The following is a 24,030-nucleotide window of genomic DNA, read 5'->3' on the forward strand; positions in this document are numbered from 1 at the left end:
CATTTTCTTTTTATGCTAGTCTGGAGGAACTCTAATTTATGGTAGACTCTGTATATGCTGTGAAATGGGAGTTTCGACTTTAGCTTTTTCAGATAACAATATTGTTATATAGTTTTGTTGTTTACCTCTAACTATTTAATCAAGCACATTGCTCAGATCTTAGTTACTTGTTTTGGAAGTCTAAGAAAGTGGTATGTATTCTGTATTTTTGGGCAACGATTGCATAAATAAACAGAAAATCAAATTCAATCGATGACACGAAATTCTCATCACCATTGCCCACTTATATTTGATGAGAATGAAACTAAATCTTTTGGATTACTTTATTTTGGATTCATTAGATAGATTCTACTCAAAAATTTGCTCAAGAAATTTCATAATCTCCTTTATGTAAATTATCTAGGTTTTATTTATTTTTCAAAGAATGTAGGTGGGATGAAAATAAGAAAAAGAAAAGGTTGTAGCTTTTATGCTCTATGATTTGCCATTTTGCTGTGAGGAAGACGATGATAAAAGATGGGTTAAATGAATTTGGGGCGGGTCTAATTTGGGAATGGGTGGGTTTTTAAATTAATTTAGGTTATTTAAAATCTGACCAATAGAAAATTGTCACGTCGCCAATAGAAAATTGACACGTCATTAATGAATTTATTAATTGGGTTTAAATTGGGGACCGTTAAAAAATAAAGGGCAATATAGGACCTAAAGGTAGACAACAAGGGTATTTTAGGACTAATAGGTGGATGGAGGGTAATTTTATACCATTTCTAATAGTTTAAGGGTATTTTAGGCCCTTTTTCGTTTATTTAATTCATACAAACTTATACTACACACACAAGTCTTTTAAAGTTATGTCGAACGAATTAGATACTTATATACCAGAAAACTTAATTTTTAACTCATGAAAAAATAAAAGCAAAATTTTCTAAATTTATGTCAAATAAAGTTAAATCATAAATAAAAATACTCTCACAATTTTTTATTAAATGAGCCGCAAGAGCATATAAATTTGGTGCAAAAACTTGAATTAGTATCAATTGAGACAATTAGAGGATGTAGATAAACGCATGGGTTCATCATAACTTATGGAAACTTGTACTATACTGGTTGTACTTCAAAAATAGGAATCAGCAAAGAGAAAGCTACATAGATGTTACGTGGAAGAAAGTTTGTGCTTTATTCACCTACTACCTCCGTCCACTTTAATTGTCATAGCTTTTTTTTAGAGTTAAATTATAAAAATTTTGATTAACATTTTATGTTGTATATTTTCATTATATTGATATGCAAAAAATTTAAAATTTATAGCACTTTTCGTATAGTTTTTGAATATCTATTTTTTTTTTTAAATATCGAATTAATGAAATCTAATTTAACTTTAAAATTTAGTCAAATTGACTTTGAAAAGCGCAACAAATAAAAATGGAATAAATTGTTCTCTATCTACGTGTCCTTTCCAAGTTAGGTAGTGCCTCACCTTCTTCTAACTTGGGATTAATCAGCCACTATCTTATTGGTGATTGATTAAGCCTCATGATTACACAATTAGACTTTTCTGGTTAAGTGTTTAATTTCCGGTTGACAAGTTCCACTTTCCTATATGCTGACTTGAATAAGATATTTTACAAGGATTAAGCCATATATTGCTGCTACAAAAGGGAAATAGTGTTATAAAATCATATCGGCTATATAATTTATAATATGGTCTGCGAGCTTTTTAATTTTGGTTTGAATAACAAAAAAAAAAAAAGGAAGACAAAAGCTAGTGCGTGACTCTACGCAATTTGTCTCATTTGCCGCTAGTCAATTGGAAACTGACTGACCATTTTGTCATGTTCTTTTAGCACAAAAGTTATTCCGGGTAAAAGAAATAAAAATTCTTTGTCAGCAAAACAGAACGAATTAATTGTATTTTTAGTTAGTCAGCAAATTCACATATTAGCAATTTGACAATGTTTACAGCTAGAGAGGGTATAAGAATTAACTGTGGAAATGAACTGCATGAATCCCTGTTGCTATTTTGGCAATTCACACTAAACCCTGATTGATATATAATACAAAAGCGACAGATATATCTCTCCCATCAGTTTGACAACTGAAAGACTGAGCCATACTCTTCCCTGCTATGTTATCTTGTTTAACTCGCCTTCAGTAGTAAATCGGTTTTGTTCGTTCGTGCTATAGGCCCCTGGGAAGTAGTCTTTTAATATATCAGTGCAAGTAATTGCTCAAACCATTCAGCTAATAGCATACATATTCTCACACAGAAACAGCCTCAGCAGCAGTGCATGGTCAGATTTTAGACCACAATAAGCTGGTAATGCACCAATAACAAATTTTCAATACAAGTCAAGTACCAACTTTTTTTTCTTTTCCAAAATGTAACCTTCCACCCGAAAGAACCCCCTCTCTATCCAGGAGTCCAGCAATGGCCCTTTTCCACTTTGTTCCCTTGGAGACCCAAAGCACCACCTTATGGTTAGAGGTTGAGATGGTCTTTATCACTAGGCTATCCTTCCATTGTCAAGTCAAGGCACCAACTCTATTAGAGCTTATAGAAGTGGATCCCAAAGAAAATTACAAACGAGACCACTGCAGACAACACCTTCATGCAACAAACAGTTCTTTGTGCCACTAATCCATGACTTGTTCACAGCCCTAAATGATCATTGAGCTTCACAAGTTTTACAGTACCATCTCCACCACAAGTAAGAAAACCATGAGAAACAATTTGAATATCTGTAACACCTGCCTGAAAATAGAGGAAAAAAGAATCTCTTTAGTTTATCGTGAAGGCTCAAGAAATCAGTAATTTTTCTTCCAACTATTTACACATCTGATCAATGAGGTTACCTGAACCACACCACCAAAGCCACGGGAGCTTGGCTGCAAGAAGGTGTGCCTTTCATGCAATTTTGGCCAATGAAATACTAGTTTTGCACTCTTGGCATCCCAAAGTTTTACATCTCCATCTTTACTTCCCGTCAAGAAAAAGCTGGTATGTGGTATGGTAGATATTTTGGTAACACTCCCTTCACAATACAATGCAGAATTAGAGAAAGATCTCATTATGTACTGCCAATCAACTTTCTACAGCATTTTCAGCCACAATCATGTAAAATTGTTTCAGTACCTGCATGAGCCTTTGGTATATACCAGAGCATCCCATGACGATTCTGATCACCGGTTTTCTTCTGCGTGTCAACCATGGAATTCACACCATGGTCACCAATTTCTGTATGCTTCTGTCTTTTTGTCTTTCCAGTAGCTATATATCGGAAGTCATGAAGTCCAACATCACCACCTTTCCCACCCGTTACAATGAGTGGAGAGATAGAACCACTTCCTAAATCATTATCAAACACTGCAAGAGAGCGTGCACCTCCTGGAAAGTGCAGAGAAACAATAATCTTAGCTAGTTAAAAGCTTATTACGGCTAACGGAGTAAACCCATTATCCAGGGTTTGCTTATGTTCTGAAGACAAACTCACTACAAGTAGATTTTAAGTGGCTTATACATATGTCCATGCCAAGAAGATGAAGTTCACTACGAGTCAGCTTATTAGCTCTTTATAGATGAAAATACCCATCTCCCTCCTCCAAACTCCACCAATAATCCTTATACAAGTAAACTCACATGTTTTCTTCTCATAAAGTCACCCGTTTTCTAAACAAGAGCCTTTTCTTTTTGTTGTCACCATGACACTGATATGTTAAGAATAATTGACATCTTATCTCTGCATTTTGCCTTTTTGCTGGAAATAATATTAGAAACTATCCTATTTATCGACAGAAAGGAAAAATGTCAAGGGAACCAACCTTCGTGACACATTATTGAGGCCCGAGACGTTGCTGGTGGAGCAAGTGTGTCCCATATGACAACATTAACGCCACTGGAGCTATACCCTGCGGCAGCTATGATTGAACCACTCGAAGTAACATATGTGACATCCCTGCAGCCATTACATTAGGGTATAGCAAGCTTTAAGAAAGCACAAGATTGAGATTATAGCACATACTTAGCCACCACATATCAAGGATGAAAGTAGGAGAACAGAAACAAGGAAGAAGATATGTGTGACTGTTTTATCTTTCAAATCAGACACAAAGTTGCTAGATGGAACTGATTATCACCGGTGTCCGTGTGGGGGTTACTAATGACACAATGAAAGAGCAAGTTCAACAAATACTATGCCCAAGTCCCAAACAAGCTGGGGTATCCTATATGAATCCTCACTGACCATGTCTCTTCGCTTAAGTTCAAGTGCTCAACTGTCATCATCATTACCAAATAAATATAGAAGTTAAAAATAAGTTTTATATATATATAAATGTTAGTAACAATAGCAATAATAATAGTAATAATACTATTGAAAGTTCTCTATATTTTTACTAGCATTTAAATGTACGAAAAAGTCAATATTCCTAGAAAAGCAATATGTTCAAAATCAATGCACTAACAAGACTAAAACCTATTCCCAACTAGTAGATCACCTATAAGGACTTTTTTTCTCCCATTGCATCATATCTTTAGCAAAATCTGTTGATTCCAAGAAATTGTAGATCTATCAAAACAACTTCCTTTCCTGTGATTTAGGTCTATCTCGTCCCGTAATAAGACCTTCACTCATTGTACTTTCACACATATGAACCAAATGAGTGCTTTTGTAAGTTGACACAAGACATGACCAAACCAAGTAAGGGAAAAAAGGGAAATAATGTCAAACACTTGCAGCCCCTCATCCCCCTCCAAAGACAGCATAGCATATTCTCAGGGTTCCGTGGTGGTAGTTAGGTAGAGGAGAGGCACCCAAAGAAATAAGAAACCTTTTCCTCAAATAATGTAACATTTCAGCTTGGAGACAATTTTGAGGAGATACTAATATTCAATTTCACTGTATTATAATACTTAACCAGGAAATTCACACAATTTTGGGTGCTTATGTTGGATGGCAATTAAAGAAAAGAGAGTGTTATATCCACTGAATGTTAGTAGGGAGTGACGAGGCAGTAAAGTGAAAGAAATCATATCCATTGATCTAACATTTCAGCTTGGGTATAATTTTGAAGAGGTCCTAATACTCAGTTCCCACCTAATATAAAGTTACACAATTTGGGTACTTACGATGTATAATTATTAAAGCAAAGAGATGATTCTGTTGGCCGAACATTACTCCTCCCTCCTACTTCAAGCTGCCACGTGCACACAGTACCATCTGATGCAGCAGAGACAAATCTGTGACCACAATGATCAAACTTCACGGCAGATACCGAGGCAAGAGCATATGGGGGAGGGACATTTGCAGCGGGAAGCACTCCATATGTAGCAGTAGCTCTATCTTTGCCAAACTACAGACACCATAAATTATTCTCAGTACCAAGTCTTCAGAAACGAACAATGACAAGTATGTAATGAATAAACAAGTTCTCAATTTCAGGCCAATAACTATAAAAAGGACATGGACTATGAACAATAAAAGAAACAATGGAAACACAAATTGGCGACACATAACGTGCCACTGTGTGAAGATCTGGTACGGAGTGTGTTTCTTAGCTAATACTAACTAATTCACAGGTATTTTATCACATTCCTTTTAGGAGCCAAATTTATTCAAAGTGCAAATTAGCCCTTGCTGTTGCAACTGCAAAAAAGATCTAACTAATCTATTGATTGTAATTTTTTACCTCCCATAAATATATGTGTGTATTGCTTGATCCAACCAAGAAAAAAGGCCTTGAAGGGTGAGTTGAGAATGCCCTTGTCCGAACATTTTCTACTGTGGCAGGAGGGTCAAGAAAATCATCAAAATCTTCTTGAACCCCCCAGCCAAGACTGGATCCACCCGTATAGGCATAACCTGGAAGCCCAAATGTAGGTCTTGCCAAAAAACCTGTCCCAACAGTTGCTCCACCTAACCCGAGGTGTGTACCCTTCTTACTCCCCAGACCCACTCCAGGAGAGACGCAAGTGGGAATTGGTGTAGACTCGGATCCCGCCCAACCATTATGTGGCCAGTCAGCCTCTGCCCAGACATTGTCAGCTTTATTTCCACAAGGAAGTCCATCTTCCCATTTGAAGAATAATAAACCCTGAATCGAATAAAAGTAAATTGAGTTCAAATCAGGAAAAGATGACATTGATTTTACAAATATAGACAACTAATGGGAAATATAAGATGCGAAACAAATAAAATACAAACAAATTTACTTTATGGTATGCGCCGAGTGTACACAGACCTTACCCCCTATGTTTTCGGACTCTCCAAAAATGTTGTCATACCTATGTCGGATCCTTCAAAAATAGTGTAATTTTGGAGGATATGACACGCACCCATCAACACTTTTGAAGAGTCCGAGCAACATAGCTTACCCCTACCTCGTGGAGGTAGAGAGTGTTTCCGAAAGACCCTCGCCTCAAGTATCGCATTTCAGAGAAGTATAAAAAGGAAGTAAAGAAGAAACAAAAGGTAGTCAGAGAAAACGAGGGGAAAGCTCTCTTATTTCTCTCTCTCCAAATGACCCACATCAAGGCGAAAGGAGTAAGATTCCAAGACTTATGCCTTCTTCTCCTAGGTTCACTCTTCCAACAGAACATTAACTCCAAAAATCTTTGCATTACCCAAGAAACGCCAAATAATCTAAAGATATCCCACAACATAACCTCGATGCCAACTTACAATAGAACAAAATATGATCAAGTCCTCACCTCCCTCCTTACAAAGAAAACACCAACTTATGCATACAACCTTTCGTTTCATGAGATTTTTCGTCGCCAGTAACACCCTCCTAGCAGCTAACCAAGTGAAGAAACACATCTTCCTCGGCACTTTAGGAATCCAAACCGAATTATATGGAAAGCTATCCTCCACCCTAACGCCTAACCAATCGCTTTTCATAGGACAACAGAGAATATTTTGTTATTCCGCTTTACTTGTGTATTTCAAGTCAGTGTTTTTGAAGAATGACACTGAGCTGAATTTTAGGTTGTTTTTGGTAGGAAGGAAATATTTTTCCTTGAAAATAAGAAAATGAGTGGTTTTCTTATTTTCAAGTGTTTGGTAAAGCAGAAAATACTATTCCAAAAGCATTTATATAAAATCTAGGGAAATACTATCAGAGATGGGTGTGGGGTAAGGTGGGGCGGGGAGGCTATGGGGGTGTGTTGGGGGATGGGAATGAGTGAAATATCACTTATGGGACTTGTTTTCCAACTTCAATTAGGGAAGTCATTTCCTCATTTTTAAGAAACTAGTAACCTAGAGAAAATGTTTTCCAAAAATTTTTACCAACCAAACATGGAAAAATTGGTGCATACCAAACACACCCTTAACACATTGATTTTTCACAACCAAAATGAGGTATCAAATGCACCCCAAACACTAGTAAAACATCAAATTCAGATGCATAAGGAAACAGACAGCTAAAGAAGACCCACAAGCACTATCTAACCTTCCGATTGCTAGCAAGAGCAGCTTCATGTTGATCAATGGAGTTGATGCACAAAGCCTGCTCAAATATAGGGGTATTGCAATTGTTAGCTTCATGAAAGAAAATCTGCCATTAAATTTACCTGTAATCTCTAAGAATTAGAAATTTGCAAAATAATACACAGGTTTAGGAGAAGAATTACCTCCAAAAGTTCTCCATTTCTTTTATATATCTCTATCGGACTACGGAATGGCAAAACCTTCTTTGTATGGTGAGTATCCTTTACCCCAAAACTTTGAAAAGGATGATTATTTGGCGACAAACAAGCAAGAGGAGATCCAGCTGCGCTACTAGGACTACCAAGCCTTTCTTCTCTGTCATAAGTTTCATCAACTTCACACTCTCTGACAATGCTGGGGTACATTTCACTCCATCCTTTAAAGGACTTGTGCAAGGTATGCTGTAAACATTTCTGGTCTTGAAGCACAAAATCCTGATTAACTTTCTTAAGCTCAGAACAAAGATCCCATAACGCCTCAAATGATGATAATTCATCTTCACCAGTCACCTTATCCAGATCATTGTTGCTATGACTAAGTTTAGTATATGGCGCTTTATGTTGGGACTGATAGTCTTCAGAACAGAAAAGTGCAGTTGCACCTGTATCTATGCTCTCCAGCAGGACAGATGCAAACTGATTCACACAATAAGAAGAGATGTGAGCGCATGTGACCTTTAGTATCTTAGCCAGAAGTCCTGGAACCATCTCATTATGGGTTGAGACATTGTTGCCATTTAGGAGAATTGATGAAGTAGATATACTGGGATGTCTGCCTGGAGGTAGAAACAAACCGCTTTCTTCAAGTTCCGGGCATAACTGATTTAACTTGGGTTTTAAAAGACTAAATACACATCCCCAAAAGGAAGCAACCATGACATGCCATCTCTCCTCTGGAACTGACAATATGACATCCCCAAATTGCGCTTGTGGCATTAGATTCTTGTTCTGAACAGAAGATCCAGCAGCATGATTAGGTAAATCAGAAGTCATCATTCCGAGAGACTCACGAAGAAGTTTCTGTATGTCCTTTATGTCTGTCTCGTCAAAAAATTTTGTCATCAAGAGAGGTTTCACAATCAGGATAAGATCACTAAAATTCCTTTGTACCCAGGCAGATGCAAACAGTAAAAGATACTCTGACAAATCAAGGACAGTAAAATGTGTCCCTACAAAATTTTCTGTACAAGAAACAGACGAGAACTGCATCATGGCTCTAATACACCAGAATGACCAACATAATCTCTTCTTGTACAGCTCCGGAATGGCACAATAGATGTTTTCATCAGCTCTATCACTCCTAAAGGTGAATGACTTCAAGTAGATACAGTCCATGCTACACATAATGATGTATCTTGCAAAAATATAAAATAGTTCTCCAGATACTTTGAGAAATAGCTCTGGGAGGCAAGGATACAATGAGCAACCATCAAGTCCACCGCCTTGCTCACTTGACAGATATTTATTTATGTAGTCACACAACAAGTGGCATCCTATATACGCCAAACCATGGTTGCAAAACGACAAGAAGATCTGTACAGGGGCAAAAAGGAAAAAAATCTGACAATCAGTCCTCGCGAAACAAAAACTGCAAACATAACATTTGTTCCATGAATAAGTAGATACCGAGTAAATAAGATGTAGAGGAATTAAGGAGAACTTCAGTTGAAAGGACGCAATTGTAGTCATCAATTCATCTTGAAAAGCTTCAATTAAAAGCTTGTATTCTTGATTCTCAGATACAGTACACATTTGTTCCTGAAGACATGTCATATCATTGTCTACCCAACTTGGATGTCTTTTTAACATCTTAGACATGTATTGCATAGACAAGTCTGATCTCATATGTGAATCTATCTGAAAAGCCACATCCAGTGATAGCCAGTTTGATGAAGTTTCATTTAGCATTGCACTCAACAATTCATGCAGGCATCCAGAGTCCACATTATCAGGCACACTTCGTCGATTTGAATCACCAGTGACGCTCACAGAAGATGAAAGGCATTCCAAAGCTTCAAGCTTACAGAGAAAAGGAATAAATACCATCAGTCCTCCTACAAAAATGTCTAATTGAAATGAACATATAAGAGTACACCCATATCCACATGGACAGGCTGGTTGAGAGGGTAACCTGACATGCAATAACATTAAGGTATACTGTCTCTTTTAAGGAATATGGGAGGAGAAAGCCCTAGATAAACTGGACTTGGAGGAGAAAAGGTAACATAGAAGTCAACGTGTTTGGATTTTGATGCCAAACAGTCACATCAGTTGAAAGATGGCAGCAGTTACAATTCAAACACTAATCAGCAAATAGTGTTGCCATTGGTGGTAGGCCACCTACCATCACCCTGGCGTGGCATTTCGGAACTTAATCTGCTTTCAGTAGGATTTAGCACATTATCAAATTTTTGCATTACAAATATTAAAGTCAAGGTTTTTTTTAAATCTGTGATAGATAAATTAGATCAGCCCTGATTTCAAAACCAAGTTTTTTCCAAGCAGTACTTGACATGCAAAAGATGATCTAGATTTGGGCTGTGAATAGAGAATCATTTTATACATATCTAATGTGTTTTGTTTTAAGTTCTAAAATATCTAATATGTTAATAATTCATATATTATATACATGAATACTATAAGCTATGTATGGACTTGAAAAAGAGAACTACTCTAGGCCAACAAATTCGCCAAAACTCAAGTTACATTGGAAAGGGACCTTAACCAATTTTGTTATTTAAGAGAAATATTGTGATGGATCTATTATAAGAGAATGCTTTACAACAAAATCACTTCCAAGTAGTTCAAGGGAACTCGAAGATGGTGAAATGTGACAGCTTTTTTTTATCAAGTAAACACATTTTCACTCATAAACATGGGGAAAAAATCTGGCCGAATTACAAGGGGTATACCAAAGGGTAGAGAATCTATACAAAGAAATGATTGTCTACAAACTCCATCCAATCTTCTATACATCTGGGAATCTATGGGTGCACCAAAAGAAAATAAGTGATCGGAGGCTACTCCTCAACTGAGAAAATCTTGAGTTTACCCCCTCAAATTCTCTCCTATTTCTCTCCCTCCACACCACCCACATTAACGCGAGTGGAACCATGCTCCAATGTGACAATCAGAGTATGAGGTTAGGGCATTGGTCGGTGTTTGGAGATATTTATGTGTAGCAAAGAGCGAAAGCATGCTTACATATTGGTAAAACACGTTATATAGAGTAGTAGTGAAAAGAGTATGGCAGAAAATGAATTACGACCTCCAATTATTTAAGTCAGTTTCTTGAAAATGTTTTTAAAAATCAAATAGCAGAATGATTTATCAAGAAGATGTTTCACCTAATCATGACCTGAACAAGAATTTTGGATTGAACCAAAGTTAGATCAACTCTGCATTCTAGATCTCAAAGAGGGATATAAAAATCTACGATCTCAGAATCCTTGAAGAGAATCTAAAAAATAAGGAAGCTTGTGAATCCCCAAACTTTAGGAAAAACAAAAAAAATAGATGAACTTACAGGCAGTCCGCATCTGCTTAAGGCAGTGACCCTCATCAAGATTGCCCATCTACTCAAGGAAGCAGCATTTTGCTCCCCAATAGCATTCTTCATGGTAGTCTTGGCTGCTAACATTAGACAAAAGTCTCCAATATTTGGATCTAAGAAGGCAGGTTGACGTGATGAAAATATACATTTACTATTCAAAGACCCCGTTGGGTAAGCAAGCATTCTAAGATAAGCCTGTGAATACTCCCCCAACATCCACTGCAAATAACAGAACTTAAAATAAATATATAAACAAGGGAACAAGATCTACAAGCACAATCCCTTAGAATTCAAAGCATCACTTTATCGAAAACTACACTAGATTTCTTGCTGAATACCTCTAGAACACTTGCAAGCCAGTAGTCAACTTTTGCAAGAGCAGACGGGAGGAGGATTTTCGAAATAAGACATCGCTCTAATGTTCCACCATAACCGTCAACAAGACGACAAATAACAAGAGCAAGCTGCTCATCCTCAAGATTCTTTGCACAAACAGTAACAGCAGACGTTGTATCTCCTCCAAGCAAAAAGAAAGCAATCGCGAGCTCCAACTGATGTTTCCCCAGTAAGACGTAGGCATTCTTTAGAGCAGCAGCCTTATTTTTATCTTCCTAACAAGGGAATCAGTAAATTTCTAAGCAACTAAACGTTGAGTATTGGCCCCACAAGAAGAAAACAAAGTTTCATTACAAACAAAATTAAAATTAGAGTGTTTCACAGGACTTAACATTTCAAAACAGATTTAGGTAAACGCAACTGCAAATGAACTAACAAAAAATATGTATTGCTCTTCAGCTGTTAAGAGTTAAGACCTTTAAGAGTACTCAAGAAACCACCAATTTGAATTGTGTAAAAGACGAACTATAAGACGTATACATGAGAAGGCAAAAGATACGTAAATTTAAGAGAAGGCACAAGAATCATAAAGTTGAGATAAAGTCACTTCATTTAGAACCTCTCCCCCTTGGCACCCAAAAAGAAAAGGTTATTACATTTGCTTTACCATTTTAATACAAATACTTCTAATGTAAGCCACAAAAAGACATTACACAAGATCAAATGATAACTATAAATTCATCAAAACTCTGTAACAATACTTACCCAATTTTAGCACTTGTGAAAAAGAAAATTTAAGAAAAGATTCAACATAAATGGTTAAAACTCATGCATAAAAGAATTGGAGAAACTCAGGAATAATTCTTTGAAAATATTTGTACCAGGCATACAAATAAAGTAGCATATGTTTAATAATACCTGAAAATTGCGTGAAAGAAATGCCACCAATGGCTTATCTTTCTCATCTTTGCTAATCTTAAAAAGGCCCGCCAATACTTGAAGTCTATTTAAAGCAATATAAAGAAGTGCACATGCCTTGGGATCTTTATTCTTTAAATACTGTTGTCTTGCCAGCTTTTCCATCTGCAGAAAACCCACCCATGTCAAAGTTGCTATCCAAACTACAGAGGGGAAAATGATAGCTAACAATATAAGACATTAGGTCTTCCCAATTCTTTCATCCCTTTCAGAGGAAAGAGCATAGGAGTAGCTGTAGTTTAACGTGGAGCTTTTGAGATAACATTCTACTATAGGTCCTAACAGTACGTTAACTTAAACTGCCGCAATGAATTATGGTTAAGGAACAAAATTGTGAAACTAAATAAAGATAGCCCTTTTTTGTTTTTTGATTACAGAAAAATCCTTTGGTTCTCGCAATGAAACTTGGTGGATAATTGGCCTGCCACATTATCCTTTTCCACTTATATATTAAAGTTGGTTCACCACAGGCAGGAGTGCACCCACCACACATCCAGCAATGTACTACCCTTCTATACTAATGTACCAGCAGAGTTTGGACTTGTGACATGCGGATAACTCACACATCATGTGTTGCGCTTTTACACTAGATCAAAGCCCTGGGACAAAATTAATCAAAATATTTAAGGATAAGAGTTCCTTGGTACATGATAAATAATAAAAGTTAACAAGAAAAGGACTCTTCTCCATTATGGTTGAATAGAAAAAAGAGTAAGAGAATCTGAACTCTACAACCTCTTCACTAATTAGACACAACAACTAGGGTTAACCCTAATCACAAAAAAGGGAACAAAAATGGCAAACTAGAAGATCATTCATATTTCAGGAGAAGCTATAGCTCAAAATATATTCATTTAAAAAAAACTCAAGTGATGTAACCACATTAACTGTGTTGGAATAAACCAACCATTTCACCAAACAGTTCATAATAATGAACCAAAAAGAAGCTGAATTTATGCAGAATTCAGAGATATATAAAAATTCATGACAGATCTTTATCACAACAGATACCTTAGATTCGTTGAACTCCCTTATTCCGTAGTGTTAAGCAAGTTTTATTCTTCATTTGATAAGTTATTTTTAGTGTTAAACAAGTCCAGATTTTTGTACTTATTTTGGTACCTTCTTGGTACAATATCAAAAAGATATTGATGACAGACCTTCACTATTTTTCTAACATTAATAATTGATGAAGAAGGTAAAGGATGGTGTGCTTAATGAAGTAGGAAGGAACATGGAAAAGCAAATGATAAACACTAGAAAGAAGATTCTAATTTTCGAAACTCTCATTCTTGACCAGCAAAAGAGGAAGGAAAGAAAATTGAGCTGACTAGTTTGAGAAAGGAAGGAACATTAAGAAATGTAGAGCAATGTACTTGGACAGCATCAATATGTTAGTCCCAAAAACTAAATATTGGGAGTCTATTTCACGTAGTCATGTTGATGATGTGGAATTGTTTATTTCTATAAGAACTGCACTGCACCTCCCAAAAAGAACAACTATAAGAAGATCCAGCTGATTTTTTTTTATATGGCTAATCCTACATTCCTAGCCCCCATCCCCATCCCATCCAGGAGTCAATAGTTGCACCTTCCGCCTTTGGTCCCTGGGTGATGCGAATTCCCAACCTCTAGGTAAGAAATGAAGTCCGCACATCACTGGACAACCTCACTAGTTATGCTACAACTGAATTCATTATCTTAATGAAAACAAATACCTTCAATCGCAGTTGTGCCACACTTGTATACCATAGTCCAACACCCATATCACGCATCTCTTGCCAAGATGGTTGCTTAGATAAAAGAGAATCAAACAAATTCTCTTGGCAATCAGAGTGGAAAGCCCATCCAATCAGTCCCGAGTTCACAACCAGCTCACCTTCTGATGGCAGTCTGCCAAATCTTTGAACAAAATATAGCTGCTGAATCCTCACTGAAACCCAAAACCTATGAAGAAAAGATGAGTAGCATCAACAATTGATAACTCAATTAGAAGCAACTATAACTGAAGATAAAAAAATTTGCATGACTCCATGTCCTCTCATTTACTGTGCAAGATAGGGGAAAAAATTATTTGTCTGATAATGAATAAAAAATGACCATGAGAGAAGAGTCACTATTTTATTGATATTGGGGAAATCTCCGGATACACGGAGTATGCGAAAAATAGAGACCCTACAATCACATCAAATTATTTGAATATTGATATAAAAGATTTAAAGATATCACTGCACACACTAAGAAGAGAAGAATTTGAATTCCATTTAGTTTTTTTGATAAAGCCTTAGTGTTTGAACTTTGAAGTTTGAACATTTGGTTTTGACAAACTTAATCTTTATGGGCAAGAAATCAAAATCATTAGTAAAAACACCAAAGAGAAAAAGAGTTAGACATCAACTGGCTGATGGGAAGTTTGAAAGGAAGCATGGTACAAGAATACCTAAGATCATCTGCTACTTTTTCCTCTTTGTATTAAAGCTGAAAAGAGGAACAATTGTGCTCCAATCTTACATAAAAAGCTGTTTTTATAATTATACATAATTCCACGAAGGAAAGAACCATCACTGCAAGAATGATTGGGTGAATAATGAATGGATACATTGGAGAAGGCAAATGATAACACTGTTTGTGTGTGAGAGAGAGAGAGAGACTGAGGGCGTGTTTATGCTTGCATAAAGAAATAATCTGAAGAAAACTGGTTAAAGAAGGGAGACAGGACAATGTGAACAATATTTAGAGTAACCAGTGCAATTGAGAAGAAAAACCTCACAGTAAAATAAAAACATGCTATCTAACTTTAACCTTAGTCGAGATAAAGTCAGTATTCAATCAATCAACTAGGCCTCATTAGCAAACTTTTTGAATCGGCTACATGAATCTGTTGAATCCATTCCCCTCTAAAAATATTGTCAAATTTTAATTTGTTGAATTCATTCAACCTGATGCAAGGCAATAGGAGACCTTTTATTTCGTTCTCATCAAAATGTTCAAATTTATGTTCTTTAGTAAGGAGAGACACGAATGAATGCTCTATCTTGCCGATATCTCCTTTTTTATCTGTCTCTTGAGAAGAAAATGGACGAGACAAGATATTTTAATCCTTCAACGTCTTTTCTCCATTTCTTCAGGTACCCATTTCCATTCCATTCTAATACTAAATCATTAGGTGTCCTCTAAAACTAGAGGTTCACTGAATCTCACATTTACCCCTATATTGACATAGAAGTCTCTGACCAAACCAAAAGTACTCCTACCAAATATTGGAATTAATAGAAGATAACGCATTCATGAAAATAATGTCAACTCTATGAGTTGAGCTATATGCACACGAACATTAGGATGTTCATTACTCTAGTTGGTAAATTAGATCATCACGAATTATCTACCAGGTAGCACTGAGATTGTCAGGGTACAACTAAGTTGAACCCATACATGAGAATAGCCCATCTTGTACTACTGCCATGACATGACACAAAAAACAAAACTGAGTATAATCATCGTTCCCTGAAATTGTACCCAAAATTGTCCCCACAACCATGAAGCAGAGTAATACCCACAAAAAGTCTTGGATATATCAGGGAATATTGACGTGTAGCAGAACAATTGGATTTTTATCCACATATATCACCCATTTACAGCTTTTGCAAACTCCATCCCAACAGTAGGAAAGCAGGACATAGCATCATTGAAACTTTAAGCATATATATCTCAAGGAAAAACTTGAAATATTTGTGCATGTTCGCCAAAAGCTACACTTCTCTAGTTGATATCATAGCATAAATATACAGAAGAAAATATGGAATACAAGGAGAAGATTGATCATAAAAAAAATGTATGAGCCTTTACAAACTTTTCATACCAATACGTTCACACGGAATGGAAGATTATGTATTCTAGGTTTCTAGCATAGACTTACCTACGACCAGGTCCATCAAGGCTATTATAAGCAGAAGTGGACTGCATATTGCTAACTTCATCTAGAAGATGAATAGCAGCACGAATTTGCATCATTTCAGTGGCAGATATAGTTGCAAATTTCTGAAGTTTATCAACGGCTTCAATAAAGTCGGTTATTTCAGATCTTGTTGATGAGATAGAGAGCGCATTATCAGATGCAGCATATCCCCAGCTTGAGGAATCTGAAGGTCCACCCCATTGAAATGACTTCTCACCAGAACTTAACAAGACATTTCCTTCCAGATAGTTTGACAATGAAATGGGAAATATTAAACCACTGAAGGCACGAAGGCAGCATATTTTCACCGATAACTTTGTAGAAGTAACATGTTTACTGAGACACTGCAGAGCCACATATGAACGTTTCCAATTACCTAAACATATTTGGAACACACAACTGTGAGGTCAAACTCAGACTAGCAAGTATATTAAGTCCAATAGAATGACTGGGATTTCATGATGGCAACATTTACATGACATACAAATTGGCAACAATCTTCTCATGGCAGACAAATCTGGCTGTATTTTCAGGCAAGTAGTTAACATAAAACTGAAAAAGAACGATACAATAAAATAGTCATTGTGACCAACAGAGGTGAGGATTTAAAAGAAAATAGCACTCCATGAGTAATAACAAACAGAGAACAAAATCCAGAACAGGCAAATGATGTAGTCAGAAGAGATAAAAGTTTCCCCGACTTTGTAATCATACAAATGTTTCCTGAGAGCAAGTGCTTCAGAATCTACATCTCCAGGAGTAAATGAGCACAATTGCTTTCTACTTTTAAAGAACTTTATGTGTCATTGGTTCATGGCATATATTAGTAATCCAGAGTTTTCACCGACATTTCTTATATGGGAAACCAAACAAGCCTTAAGTGCAATCTTCTTCAACAAACAACGTCAGCAATGCCCTTTAGCACTTGCCATTTTGATAACATGGAAAACCTGCCACCTCTTCTTCTAAGATGGAAGGAACTTCTTTGAAATGAACAGGCAATTTCATTGATATAATGAAGCAATCCTCAGCTTACAAAGCAGATACAAAAAGTAGAGAATCCAACACAAAAATGAGATTCTCTATGAAGAACATCCAATCTGCTACTGTTGTTGGGATCTCCAAAGTACTCCAAATACGAACAAATTTAGAAAGTAAAGAGAACTTTCCTAGGTCAAACAGCTCTACAAAAATCTATTAATTTTGGCAGCAGTATGCACTTGATTTAGTTGTGGGCATTCCTGGCTTCCTCAAGCGCATAATTGTTTATGGATGGAAAAATCTACTCAGTTTAAGCTGACTAACCAAGTAGCCACAACTCAAAAGTCCTCACAAAGTTTAATGTTTAAATGAGCCAGGCAGCCAGCTTTGATTTAAATTCACAATACTGAATATTGCCATCGTGATTTCACTAGGAAAGCCTAAGAATTGAAAAAGAAGACCACGAATAAAATTAAAATGCACAATCTATTTCTTATTGAAGAGCTTTTTTCCTTCACAAGACTGGACATTGGCAGTGGGAAAGATGGAAACCAGTTGCCCAAACTAAAGTAGAGTTGCTGCTGAATGCTGTCACAAATCTTACAATAGAAGAACAAGAAAAGATAAGAATGAGATATAAATTAAGAAATTCTGATCTTCCCACATCAAGAGAGCCACAAATATTACGTACTAAAACCTAACAACATTATATTAAATTTCTCCTCCTAGTTTATTTATTCCTAGTGAGCTCAATCAAGTGACTTCTTCTCCTTGTAAGGATGATACATCGATACATTTACTAGTTTTAAACCAAAACCAACTATAAAATGCATCTTTACCCCTTTTTTTTCCTCCCAAATTTTTGTTCCAAAGCAAATTATTTCTTGAAGTACAGTCAAGAACAAGCTTTTAACTTTAAAATGAAAGACAATTGTCATTACTTACATAAACTTTCAATAGTACTTCAACCCTCAGTTAAGAACATCTAAAACAAAGATATTTGGTTTTCAAAAAGAGTACATAGGATATTATCAAAGAAAAAGACTTAAAAGGACGAATAGACCGATAGACGTGCTCATTTGTAAGGCAAGCAGGCCAAGGAAATTTGTTACCTATTTCAAAAACGAAAAGGAAAGCCTGATAAGATAAACAATAAGATCCTTGGTCAAAATGTGCATGAGTATTACAAAATGATTTCTAATGAAGAGACAAGGATTCACAACCTTAAATACATATCGATAAACTAATTAATTAACATTGGAGAACTTCATTTAATCTGTATGCTACAAGAAATGTTTGGCTTTACTAACTAAAAAGTAAAGAGTGTACTTCAGTTTTAGTTGTCAAGAAGCTGCTTATTGTTTGGTCTAGAAGCTCAGATACAACAGCATCTACTTCCTAGATGCACATGTCAGTTCCTTAAAGCAGCCAACCACAAAATAGTTCCTCTGATGCACAACGAATTCGTAAACACAACAAATGGTTCGCCCATATCATATTTAAGATGTATCGATGAAGAAGAAGATGGCGCTTGGGTATTTGAGTTTGGGATGGGGGGGAAGCGGAAAGAGCAACAAACAATATATTTAAGATGTATCGATGAAGAAGAAGATGGCGCTTGGGTATTTGAGTTTGGGATGGGGGGGAAGCAAAAAGAGCAACAAACAATTCATAAGTACCTGAAAGTAAGTTAACAAGAAATGCTTCCGGGTGAACAAGAGGAAGAGATCCTCCTACAAGTTCTGCTATCTCTAAAATGCTCCAAATCCCATTTTTAACAGAAGTAGAGCCTTCTTTAGATTTTGTCATACTACTAAACAGTGAAGTCTCATTCACCACTTCCATATTCAACGGAAAATCAGACTGACGCTGTGCATTGTCACAATTTTCATGACCATAAAATACTGGCACTTTATTAGAACCATACTGACAGATGGAACTCTCCCCGCAAACTTCTGCACCAAGCTGGGGCATAAGTTTCTTGTCCATAAAATATGAGAACTTGCTAAATACAGAAATGTATTCGTCATGAACAACCACTATCATGGTTTTAGGTCCCCAAAAGAAGTCCTGAATGGTTGGATTGGTATGACTTGTTGCAAGACACAACCAAATGTTGCCTTCTAATGATCTTTCCGGTTCCAAATTGCACTGACCCCCACATCTCTTTTGAGCATACACATGCAACTTATCTCTTGAGCAAACACCAAGTAAAAACTGACCATTCCCAATAGTCAACCAATTTGAAGCGACAACGTCACCGTCAAAATACAAAGTGTCTTCTAGTATAAAGCTGCCAGTACCCTCAACACGCACACATTCCCATATATGAATAGTAGTAGAAGCACTTAATGGACCTTCTTTCGATACAGTTGCAATCTTTCGGCCACAGACACTTGCAGATACCGCCGAAATAGGGTCTTGATGCAAAGCAACCGTACCAACAAGATCCCATTGAGAATTTGAGCTCACAGCAGGAACACTTCTCCATAATTGCAAACTACCATCAACACAACCAGTAACCATATGATAAGCAAAGTAGTTGCTATATAAATTATTAGCAAAAATCTCTTCACTGAATCCAGAGTTTGTGGGACAGATCACAGCAGAACTTGAAATTTTATTATGGTGATGAGGGTCTGGAAAAGCTGATGAACAAGGTTCAACAGAAACAAGGTACACCTTACCAGAATAACTACTCTCAAACTTCCATATATTGTCCTGGAAGGTGTTTGTACTGTCAAAACTGCACCCACAGCGACTTCCAGACAAATCATAGTGATGAAGGTAAATTTTCCACGATAAAGCCTGAAAGCCTTTCTTCCACACAGCTAGCAGCAAAAAGCTATTGGAAATGAAGGTTTTGTTACAAGTGGCAGGCAAAGGAATTGAGAAGACGCTATCCGGCCCCTCTTCTTGACTTCCAGCAGTAAGTGGTATTGTACATATTTTGTGACAAACCATTTCCAATTCTTCAGCTTTCAAAGCCTTGACTAATAAGAAATCTATTCCATCTGCATGCCCAATGACGAGAATTCGTTCTTCACTTAACAGAGTGGGAGCCCAGCTTAAGCTTGTATACTTGGGTTGAGGGAGTGCAGTAGCACCTTTCCCAAAAAGTTTCCAAGATGGACTCAAAGTTGGGAGGCCCAAAATAGTATTTGAAGCAGAAGAAAACAACCAAAAAAGGAGCTTTCCATCAGTGTCCAAAGAGGAAGCAATTTCCAACTCTGATAAACAAGGATGAACTGCTACCTGCAGAATTTTATTGCTGTGACTGTCCATAGTTGAAATTCCCGTTGCACATAATGATAACAAACATTCACTCTGACATTTATTTGGAGTCGAATCTTCGGTGCTAATCAGTTCTGAAGATACCTTTGCACCACTGGGGAATTTTGAGGAATAAAATTGCATCCAGGCTAGATAGTTACTCGGTAATAGATTAATAAAAGAACATACTGTTGGTGGACCAAAGACCTGATTTCTCATGATAAAGACTTTATTTAAGAGCAATCCCCTTGGCATCTCTTTAGGACTGTTCAACTCTTTTCTTTTCCACAATGTCACCCTTGGGGCTCTCAGGGGAGAAAAATCATCGAGACAATGAATGGCCCAAAAAGTCAGTGTTGTTTGGGGACCTACAGCAACTAGCCATTCACACCTACTAGCATTGCCATGTTGATGTTCATCTGGTGAAGCATAAGACACAGCCTCACCATTAACAGTTATTATACCATTAATATCTGTTGCCCATCTTACAGATACATCCAAGCCCAGCCTTCCATTTAATGCTTGGTTTACCTCAACTACAGCGATAACACGAAAAGAGAATTTATTCATTTTGTGTTCATTACCATCCTTGCCAACTTTTCTAACCCTCCCATCATCAATCTCAGTCCAGAGCCTTGTAGCTCCATCTAGGCAGCATGTTAATAACACCAACCTGCTTGAATATCTGCCATCTCTAGTTGAATGTGTAACTGTAGATGGTCTCCACTGAATCATAGAAACAGGTAACGGGTGTGGTAGCATAGCTTCTAAATGTCTGGAATCTGCATCTATTTGACCTACCAAAACACATTTGTTTCCTGCATGGATATGGGAACCCGAACCTTCAAAGTGCAATCTATATGGAGGTGCAGCAGCAAAAGGTCCTTCAATTGACCAAGTAGCAGAAATTAGAGTCTGAGGCAGTTCTGCTTTAAATCTCCAAGCTATTTCCCATGACCTCTCCTTCTTTCTCCATAAGATCAATTCAATGCCACCTGAAATTATCCCATCGCCTGACCCCGTCCAAGTGATTGAGTCCACTTTTGTGGATTGTACTAGCGTTGATGTCTGGCTCCAATAAAAAGAACCTGACTATGAGTAAATAAATTTATACATCTAAGAGGGAAGGGAGGAAGCGGGAGAGAGACACATACGATCCAATTGACCAATAGTAGTAATTAATGATAAAGCAAGTGATTAGAGTTCCATATTCATACCCATTCAAAACTGGATCACCACCTAAACAATTTGTTTTTTAGTACTAGCGTTGATGTCTGGCTCCAATAAAAAGAACCTGACTATGAGTAAATAAATTTATACATCTAAGAGGGAAGGGAGGAAGCGGGAGAGAGACACATACGATCCAATTGACCAATAGTAGTAATTAATGATAAAGCAAGTGATTAGAGTTCCATATTCATACCCATTCAAAACTGGATCACCACCTAAACAATTTGTTTTTTAGTACTAGCGTTGATGTCTGGCTCCAATAAAAAGAACCTGACTATGAGTAAATAAATTTATACATCTAAGAGGGAAGGGAGGAAGCGGGAGAGAGACACATACGATCCAATTGACCAATAGTAGTAATTAATGATAAAGCAAGTGATTAGAGTTCCATATTCATACCCATTCAAAACTGGATCACCACCTAAACAATTTGTTTTTTAGTACTAGCGTTGATGTCTGGCTCCAATAAAAAGAACCTGACTATGAGTAAATAAATTTATACATCTAAGAGGGAAGGGAGGAAGGGGGAGAGAGACACATAAGATCCAATTGACCAATAGTAGTAATTAATGATGAAACAAGTGATTAGAGCTCCATATTCATACCCATTCAAAACTGGATTACCACCTAAACAATTTGTTTTTTGGTTTAGCGCATAGGATCCAACTAAGGTAATCCTTTTCATTTGCCAACTTCATTTAGATGAAACACGCTCTCACTATGTAACCTACCAAAAGGGGGGAAAAAGTTCTTTAAGAAAAAACATGCTTTCACCAAGTTTGACATCCTTCCGAGCCATTTTATTAGGCATAGATTTTCATCCAGCTTTAATCTCTGATTCTCGGGAACTCCTAATTAGACTTAAAGACAAATAATTTAGTATTGGAATGAAATAGACCCAAATAAGCAGAATGAAATCAAAGATTTCAGCAAGCAGATCCTAAGCAATTTGTGAATGAGACGTAGTTAATGAATTTTACTCACCATTGTTCTATACAAGTCCCAAGGGCCATAATAAAGGTAATTAAATTGCCTCAAGATGACACAGAACCCAACACAATTGCTCTTGTTGTGAAAAATATCAAAGACATTCTCGTAACATGCACACTCATGTATAAATGTATCACTCATATTGCTTGATCCGGAGATCCTATTTCACAATGGTTGTTCCTCTATATTCTTTAGTTAACAAATGAAGTGTAGCAAAGTAATCAATGAGACTAGTGTACACATTTGAGAGTGAGATCAGAAAATTAAAACTTACTATGAGAAGCATCAGAGTTGTAAGAGAACAATCCAATGCAGTTATCGAGTGCGGCAGCGAGGTCTCCAGAAGAAGGCGTCACGGGGGACCAAGCTACGGCGGAAACAGTGCCAGTGCCATCAATTGACAGTTCGAGAACCTGCTGAAAAACTGTGCCGATTACAGTCTCAGTTTGTGATAGAGGGTTAGGGAATTGACGTATGACGAGGAGAGACGAGGCACCATAGGCGATCCATGAGTAGCCAGCGAAGTTCGGCTGCCAGTCAATTGCTGGCTCGAATTCGGAAGGAGATTTTGATCGGTTCGGTGCCGGAGGAATTATCTCCGATTTAATCAGCTGAAGTGGTAACTTCGAAACGACGTCGTCCGCTGTATTACAGCAACTGATTTTGTGACTCTCCATTGTAGAGAATTTGAGAGAACGGAGGTGTTCCCGTATGAAGTCTTACCAGATTTAGCTTCGCCTTAAGAGTGATTTGTAGACGAGCTTTAAAATAAGTTATATTGGGTGCCCAAGGTTTTTTGGATAGATCAATTGAGTCTTTTTTTTTTTTTTTGTTAAGTAATATTATTACCAAAGAGCCATGCAAGTACAAACAAAATGTGGACAGCCCCAGCCTTGCAGATCATATCATTCAAAACATTCAAACTAGCTATGGGTAGTAATCTAGACTACTCAAAGCACTAATTACTTTTGCCTTCCTACTTCCTCTAATGTGAATTTTCTGGACAAAATTTTGTATAAGAATACTAGCTGATATTCTATTGTTTCTCTCCTTCCACACTGCATAAATACTTGCTATTAGAGCCATTCGAAATACTTTTGCTAATGTATGTTTTCCTTTAAAATGCCTCAGTGTTCATGTTATTTCCTTTTTCCATCCTAGTATATGTTTGTCTATGTACATTCATTGCAAGATCTTCCTCCATAATGTTGCAGAATACCCGCACACAAAGAACAGATGCTCACTACT

The 24,030-nt window shown here is 36.9% G+C and overlaps 1 protein-coding gene across 2 annotated transcripts; it reads right to left on the reverse strand.

Annotated features, from left to right (window-relative positions):
• Positions 1-1,893: 1,893 nt before the first annotated feature.
• Positions 1,894-23,575, reverse strand: LOC102588082 (uncharacterized). Of its 2 annotated transcripts, none has more exons than XM_015312392.1 (16): positions 23,057-23,575; positions 18,969-21,650; positions 16,270-16,684; positions 14,072-14,300; positions 12,294-12,458; positions 11,378-11,650; positions 11,013-11,258; positions 9,113-9,505; positions 7,631-9,019; positions 7,450-7,506; positions 5,686-6,090; positions 5,126-5,349; positions 3,820-3,953; positions 3,134-3,385; positions 2,854-3,032; positions 1,894-2,752 (listed from the first exon to the last, which is right to left on the reverse strand). In XM_015312392.1, the coding sequence occupies exons 1-16, from the start codon at positions 23,457-23,459 to the stop codon at positions 2,651-2,653; spliced, it is 7,548 nt and encodes a 2,515-aa protein (XP_015167878.1). In that variant the 5' UTR covers positions 23,460-23,575; the 3' UTR covers positions 1,894-2,650. The 2 variants fall into 2 exon arrangements, with proteins under 2 accessions (XP_015167878.1, XP_015167882.1); XM_015312396.1 differs by having other exon boundaries at positions 18,969-21,630; positions 23,057-23,155.
• Positions 23,576-24,030: the final 455 nt, after the last annotated feature.

The sequence above is a fragment of the Solanum tuberosum genome, unplaced genomic scaffold (genome assembly GCF_000226075.1).
Source record: "Solanum tuberosum cultivar DM 1-3 516 R44 unplaced genomic scaffold, SolTub_3.0 scf00010, whole genome shotgun sequence".
Taxonomy (NCBI): Eukaryota; Viridiplantae; Streptophyta; class Magnoliopsida; order Solanales; family Solanaceae; genus Solanum; species Solanum tuberosum.

Coding starts and splice junctions, on each gene's coding strand:
- LOC102588082 (XM_015312392.1), bottom strand. CDS start 23,459: ATGGAGAGTCACAAAATCAGTTGCTGTAATACAGCGGACGACGTCGTT. Junction 3,386..3,819: donor CTCAATAATGTGTCACGAAG/GTTGGTTCCCTT, acceptor TGCACTTTCCAG/GAGGTGCACGCTCTCTTGCA. Junction 3,033..3,133: donor TATACCAAAGGCTCATGCAG/GTACTGAAACAA, acceptor TGTATTGTGAAG/GGAGTGTTACCAAAATATCT.